The 7408-nt window shown below is 42.5% G+C and overlaps 1 protein-coding gene across 1 annotated transcript in view; it reads right to left on the bottom strand.

Annotated features, from left to right (window-relative positions):
- Positions 1 to 4958: 4958 nt before the first annotated feature.
- Positions 4959 to 7408, bottom strand: part of LOC144235855 (melanoma-associated antigen B3-like) — a 3256-nt gene continuing 806 nt past the window's right edge. The window contains exons 2-4 of the mRNA XM_077769439.1: positions 6255 to 6726; positions 5451 to 5934; positions 4959 to 5250 (exon numbers count right to left, since the gene is read on the bottom strand). Of these exons, the coding sequence (XP_077625565.1) occupies positions 5033 to 5250; positions 5451 to 5934; positions 6255 to 6665 (1113 nt within the window). The 5' untranslated portion in view covers positions 6666 to 6726 and the 3' untranslated portion in view covers positions 4959 to 5032. The remainder of the gene's footprint in view (positions 5251 to 5450; positions 5935 to 6254; positions 6727 to 7408) is intronic.

Genomic DNA, 7408 nt, shown 5'->3' on the forward strand with positions numbered 1-7408 from the left:
TCTGACTAATTGTCAGACCATACAAACAGGTAAAGAATGTAGTGAGATATTTAAAGTGTCAACAGAAGAAAACCACCAATCTAGTAGTTTGTATCCTGCAAAATTATCCTTCAAAAGTGAAGGAGAAGTACTTTCTGAGATGATCAACTATGGAGGGAATTGTTGCCAGTAGAACCATGTGGCAAAAGTGGTCAAAGAAGTTTGTTTAAAAAAAAAGCAAGAAAAGGATATAGAATGTATTTTAAAAGAGGAATAGCATTAGAGAAGAAATAAGTGGAGATAAAATGAAACTTATTTTTCTCATTCTTCAGCAGATAACAGTTTGTTTAAATTAATAGTAACCATGGTGTATTCCACTGTTGTAATTTATACCTAAGTGAAATGAATGACAGAAACGAAACAAGGGATAGAAGAAGGGAATTAAGAATACTTTGTGATTATATGAGCACTTGTGCTGTCTGTAAAGTCATATAGTGTTATTTCAACGTGAGGTTGGATTCATTGTAAATATATATTGTAAACACTAGGGCAACCCCTGAAAAGATGTTAAAAGAAGTGAAAAGAATCAATATGCTAAGAATGGAGAGAAAATGGAATCATATAAAATGTTCAGCTAATTTTTTCCATTAAAATACTTTTTAAGTTTTATTCATTTTGAGAGAGCTTGAGCAGAGGGGAGGGGCAGAGAGAGGGAGGGAGAGAGTCCCAAGCAGGCTCCACACTATCAGCTTGGAGCCTGATGCGGGGCTTGAACTCATGAACTGTGAGATCATGACCTGAACCTAAGCAAGAGTCAGATGCTTAACTGACTGAGCTACCCAGGTGCCCCCAATTTTTTCCAGTTTTACTGAGCTGTGAATGACAGATGCCTAGTGTGTTTATTTAATGTGTGCAATAAGATGTCTTGGTGTGTTGTGTGTGTATAGTGAAATGATTCTCCCAATTAAGTTAATTAACCTAAAACATCACAAAGGCAGAAAAAGAACAAAAGTCAAATAGAGAAAACCAGAAAAGAATCAGCAAATATGGTAGATATTAATCTAGTCGTATCAGTAATAACCTTGAATGAAAGATCAACAATCTGAAAACACCAATTAAACGGCAGTATGAATCAAGAAAGAAATCTCATCTACATGTTGTTTATAACAAATTCACTTTAAATATAAAGACACATAGATCAAAAGCAAAGGGATAGAGAAAGATATACCATGGTCATATTAACCAAAGGAAAATGGGAGTAGCTCTATGAATTTCACACAGAGCAAAGCTCAGATCAAGGAAAGTTATCAGGGATAGAGAATAGGCATTGCATAATGATCAAGGTGTCAATTCTCTAAGATTACACAGCAGTACTTAATAGGTATATGTTTAACAACAGAACATCAAAATGTATGAGGCAAAAATTGTAAGAGAAAGTAGATGAATCCACTATTAGTTGGAGACATCTACAACCTTCTATCTGAGATGTAAAGATCCAGCAGGCAGAAAATCAGTAAAGACATAGTTGAACTCGTGAATATCATGAGTCAGTTGGACATGATTAACATCTACAGACTACTTCACCTAACTGCAGAGTACACATTCCTGTCAAGCCTACATGGGGCACTCACCAACATAGACCACATTCTGGGCCATAAAACACATCTAACACATATAAGAGAATAGGAATCATGTAGTTTCGGTCTCAGACAATAATGGAATTAAACTGGAAATCATTAACAAAATGATGACTGGAAAATAAGGAACACATGTGTATAAAATGAAAACTCTAGAGAAGTTTTAAAAATCTGTTGTGAATGAAGTGAAACGATAAGACCACTTAACAAAAATTGTGCAGGGTTTTTATGAGCATAAGATACAGGTAATGCTTTGCAAGCTGTTGAAATGCAGCCAAAAGGGGCCCAGAACCCCTACCTTACCTTTACTGATGGGAAGTTTCTTTCTAGTTTATCGAGGAATCAGGAGCCATTTTCATTTTGGCTTCAGTCTCTCAACCCTTCAGCACATCATGGGAAGAACTGACCCTTGTTTCCCATTCCCACAGTCTTAACCTGCATTGTTAAACCTAAACTTCAGTCTCACCGAAGAAACCTGCAGCTTCCCAAACATATTTGTACCATTGGCTCCTAACTGCTGCCTCCCCATGCTCATCTGGACTCCTAACACCCTCATTGTGGTCTAAACACCCTGTGGTTTACTCTGATATCTTACTATCGTCCTTCTAGTTTTAGTACTCCCAGACACTCTCTTCTCCCAGCTCCTCACAGCCCCAGCAGTAGCACAGGTGTGTTCCCAAGAGCAGATGCCTGATTCATATTAAGGGAATAAATGGGTCAGTGAGCATATTAGCCAATTGACTGCGATTTAATTTCTTATAAATTCTTATGCTAAGCAAATCCAGGTATGTGTCGTTAAATTTTACTGAATAGGAAGATAGGAGTTGATAATCTTTTACTTTATTTTGCCTTTTCTTGACTCAAATAATTTTACTGCTGAGTTACTTTATGAAGTAACATCTATTCTGATGCCATGTTGTCCTGTTCTAGATTCACAATAGTGAGGAAGTTTTTCCAATTTGATTCACAAACTATAAAAACTTATACTTGTAAACTTGACACATGTAAGTGAGTGTGTGAAGAAAATTATTCATAAATTTATAGCAAGAAGGCAGCTATTTAAATCATCTCTTGGGAGGCTTAACTTTTGGAGAAGGCAGTCTCAGGTATGTTGAGAGGGAGAGAAATGAAGATCTCCATATTTCCACATAAACAGGTAGATGAAAATGACATGTATCTGTGGTGAAGGAGGTGACCACCAGGCAGTTGGAATGCTCTATGTCTGGGCAAGAGCAGGTGACACAGGTTTTCAGTTCCTCTAACAATGGAGTGCAGCCATCAGAGGAAGCAAAGTGAAGAATTGGTCAGCAGGTCAGGATCCAGAGTTGGAAGGAGGGCACACTCAGGAAGTCCCAGATGAAGGGTTCTCTAATGATGGAAGGTGCTAGAACTGGACACAATACCACGTACTGGGCAGAATTAGTTCTCAGTTGGACCTTAGGAAAAGGAGACCCAAAGTGTAATCCACAAATTATGACTTGTTCTCATGTTTACCTTCCCTTGCAATAGGCCTGCTTTTAGGAATTTGGTTTCCAGTGCCTTCATACTGCCTGAGGTATATTTTAGAAGAGCGAGTGAGTAAATAAATTAAGAGATGGAAGGTCTGCCTTGGATGGGGAGAAGTGGAATGAGGTGTCCTCTAGGCAAATTCAAACCAGGGATCTAGTTCCAGCTCTGGTAGTGACCCTTCTTTTGAACTGGAGAAAATTGCAAGTTTTTCGTCACCCAAGTGAGTTTGGTAAGCTCGATCTTGCAGGATTGTTGGAATGTATATATGTCACCGCATGATAAAATGACTAAGAAATATGACCCAGTACTAAAGAATGGCGATTAATATGATCTTGATCCCAAATGATACCACCTACCTCCTTTGTAATTTTTTTTAATCCAGGAAATGTCAGAATATGCAGTATTCTTGGACAGGGAACAGCACCCAACCACAAATTTACCTGAGCTGGTAAAACAAACTAAAATTTCCCTACTAGATCACCTGTCATTTAATTCAGGCACAGAGTTGTCTTTCTCAGTTGGATGCGAGTCAAGTTCCTAGAATTGGTGTCAAGGTACAAGTTTTCCCATGTCTCCCAGGAGCCCTTCCATCCAAATGGCCTCTGTTAACACTCATTATCACACCCTCACCAACGGCGAGTCCTTGCTTAGAGTCTGCCAAAGTGCATCCAAGATAATATAAGTAAAATGCCCTCTTAATGAACAGGCTGTGGCTCTCCCAACTCCGGGCAAACAGTGCCGGCACAGTGGCGTCTCACCTGGAGTGGGTATCACCCTTATTTCTGAGAAACTCCATGAAGATGTTGTGGCTAGAACACATAGCTTGCACACTGGAATGAAAACAAAAGACCTCTTCCTTTTCTGCCCCAGGTGGAGATTTCTCTTTGATTTACCCATAATCCCAAGATAACTCATAGCACCAATTTTTTATTACAGACTGAGTGTGTCCCCACTCACCAAAATTCCTTTGTTGAAGCCCTAACACCCAACGTGAAGGCAGGTGGAAGTACAGTGTTTGGGAGATAATTTGGGTTAGACGAGGCCATGAGGATAGCACACCCATAATGTGATTAGTGTTCTCATAAGAGCAACAGAAACGAGAAGTTTCTGTTTGCCACGTCAGGATACGTGGACAAGATGGCAGTCTTCAACCTAGAAAGAGAGCTCCCACCAGAAATCAAGTATGCTGGCATCTTCGCACTGTGAACTACCCAGCCTCCAGAACTGTGAAGATATTCATTGTTTAAGCCACTCATTCCATGGTATTTTGTTGTAACACCCTAACCAGACTAACACTGGGCTTTCTCTTTCACTTCCCAAGTATACTGTCGAACGATCTGGCCTCCACCTACTAACTCCACAACCTCAACTGTGCGTACCACGTACTGTAAATGAAAATCACATCCCACTGAGGACTAGGAGGTTCCTAAAGTCCCAAGTTGTGTTGCTCAGGAAATTTCCACTTAATTGTTCTCATAAGGACCACTTCCTCATTGTTTTTACTTCACCTGTAGCCACAGAGGTATTTCAGCATCTTACTTGTATGAGTAGAGCTCAAAGGCTCTAAAACTCTGTGAGTAGAGACTGGATGCCTTTATATTAGCATCTGCAGTGCTAACACTGAGCTTTCCAGGGAGCAGATAGATGCTCATTGTGTGATGAACACAATGATTAAACACACCATATCATTTAAGATTTTATTCATCTTTATTGAACAAACTTAAAGTATGAACTGAGATTTATCTTTATTGAACTCTTGAAGTATGAAAAATTTAAAACTATAACATAAAAACGTTTGTAAAACTAAAAACTAAAAGAAACTAGAAAACTGGATTGACCATGTTTGAATTTTTTTTTCTATTAATCCTACCTATTTTACTGTGAGACTCTTTCACATAGCTAATAATCTAATTCTTACTCTGATGTTGTATTTTCTTGTCTGGTGGTTTAGAAACCTCAGATTTCATTAGAGGTTGGAAGATCCTCCTGGTCATCACACGGGAAGGGGCAAGGACTTTGGTAGTAGCGCAAGCCCTGGATGAACCTCTGGCTTGGGCTCTCGCTCCTTCTTCTTGCAGAACCTGTTCATAATAGGCTGGGAAAGCAGTAGGGATGGCATAATTGACTTTAGACAAAAATTGCAGGACTGTCGTCTTGGTGGTTTCAACTAGGGCTTTCGGANCAGAGGTTGGGAGATGCTCTTGGTTATCACACAGGAAGGGGCAGGGACTTTGGTAGTAGCACAAGTCCCGGTTGCACCTCTGGCTTGGGCTCTCGCTCCTTCTTCTCGCAGAACCTCTTCATAATAGGCTGGGAAAGCTTCACTGACTTTAGACAAAAATTGCAGGACTGTCGTCTTGGTGGTTTCAACTAGGGCTTTCGGACCACCCAGGAACTCATGGCGTGGAGGATCACTGTTGGCCACCTGGCGGTACTCTAGATACTCCAGCCTCACCAAATCTTTGGTGATGAGCTTCCTGGGCTCTCCATAGATGAAGTGCTTCCGCCCAGGATATATTCGCATCATACTCAGGAATATCCAGATGTCTTCCTCAGGAGCACAGTTGCCTTTCATGAAGATCATTCCCAGGATATTCATCAGGAGAGCGGTCTTGGGTAACCCCCTGCCAGCACGCACCCTCCCATTGTTGGGGAGTCTGAGTTTGCTGATGAGATCATACTGTTGTCTAGTTGAATCGATTTCCTGCACGTCGACTCCAAAGACAATCTCAATGCGCTCAGCAGCTTTCTTGAGGATCTCAGGAAAACGCCCTTCATATTTTCGGCCAATGATCTTCAGCATGTCTGCCTTCAAAATGGGTTGTTTCATTTTATACTTGTACAGTAGGAACTGCTNTTCCAGATGTCTTCCTCAGGAGCACAGTTGCCCTTTATGAAGATCATTCCCAGGATATTCATCAGGAGACCGGTCTTGGGTAACCCCCTGCCAGCACGCACCCTCCCATTGTTGGGGAGTCTGAGTTTGCTGATGAGATCATACTGTTGTCTAGCTGAATCGATTTCCTGCACGTCGACTCCAAAGACAATCTCAATGCATTCAGCAGCTTTCTTGAGGATCTCAGGAAAACGCTTTTCATATTTTAGGCCGATGATCTTCAGCATGTCTGCCTTCAAAATGGGTTGTTTCATTTTATACTTGCACAGTAGGAATTGCTCCAGCATGGCAGGCTTCCTGCTTAGAGAATCTTCACCTGGGCCTGGGCGTTGATTGTAGAATGGGGCCTCATAGGGGCTCACCCTTGCCTCATCTTGGTTGCTGGCATCTTCATCAGATCTAGTGCCAGAATGGGCTTCAGAAGTAGTGGTGGTGGTTTTGGCTCTTCCACCCCACTGAGAAGTGCCACTTGACCCAGCAGTAGGCAGCCTCTGGGTAGTACCTTCACATTGAGGAGTGGAGGAGGGAGCGGACTCCCCTTGCATTGCTGCTATGGCCTGAGCACCCTCACAGCCCTGAGCTTCCCTTCGAGCCTGACGGCGTCTCTCATGAGCCTGGAGCTTACTCTTGTGACTCCGAGGCATGATGGCACTCTGGTCAGGGACAGGAGGCAGGTGTATAAACAGGATCAGGAGATGTAGATCCCTGGATGAAGGAGAATGCGGTGACATGAGCACCTTCAGTGGGGGGATTCCACCTTGGCTTTAACCAAGGCTGCCTCTGTGGGTTTACTAGAGGGCACTGCTCCAGGAACCCACAAGGCTCCTGTTGTAGCCAGCCTGTCCCCTGAGAATTCTATGGGAGAAGTTAGAGGGAACCTTAGACTGCAGTCAGCCAACCCTGCCTGGGATGTACTGGGGTGACAGCAAGGGCTGCCGGTGGGGAACCTCTGTTCTGGGCTCTGGGGGTCTTCTCAGTTTACATTCGGGATCATCCTGAACCACTCTGACAAGACCTGGGTCCCCTCTATTCTACTGCTGTGAAACTGAGCCCTCACACCAAAGCCAGAGACCCCAAAAGAAGTAGTAAAGTAGTTCTTTACTCCCTATCCCTCTCAGGGGGCACCCAACTGAGAGCTATGTGGAGTCCTCTCCTTCATGGGCTGTTTTGATCCTAATTTCTCCTTCAGGGTACTCCCTTGGCCTCTAGGTAGTGCCTCATACACTTCCCTTCTGCTCACTGGTGGCTGTATCCTCACACTAAAGATCTCTTCTCTCAGATTTGGTATGAATAAGTGAGGGTGAACCTCAGCCTGACTGCCCGGCCCTGAGCCTTCAAGTCCTGAATTGAAAAGCGGGGATCTGATTTTTTTTGTTACGTTTCAATG

Source organism: Crocuta crocuta, unplaced genomic scaffold (assembly GCF_008692635.1).
Source record: "Crocuta crocuta isolate KB4526 unplaced genomic scaffold, BGI_CrCroc_1.0 scaffold414, whole genome shotgun sequence".
NCBI classification, from domain to species: Eukaryota; Metazoa; Chordata; class Mammalia; order Carnivora; family Hyaenidae; genus Crocuta; species Crocuta crocuta.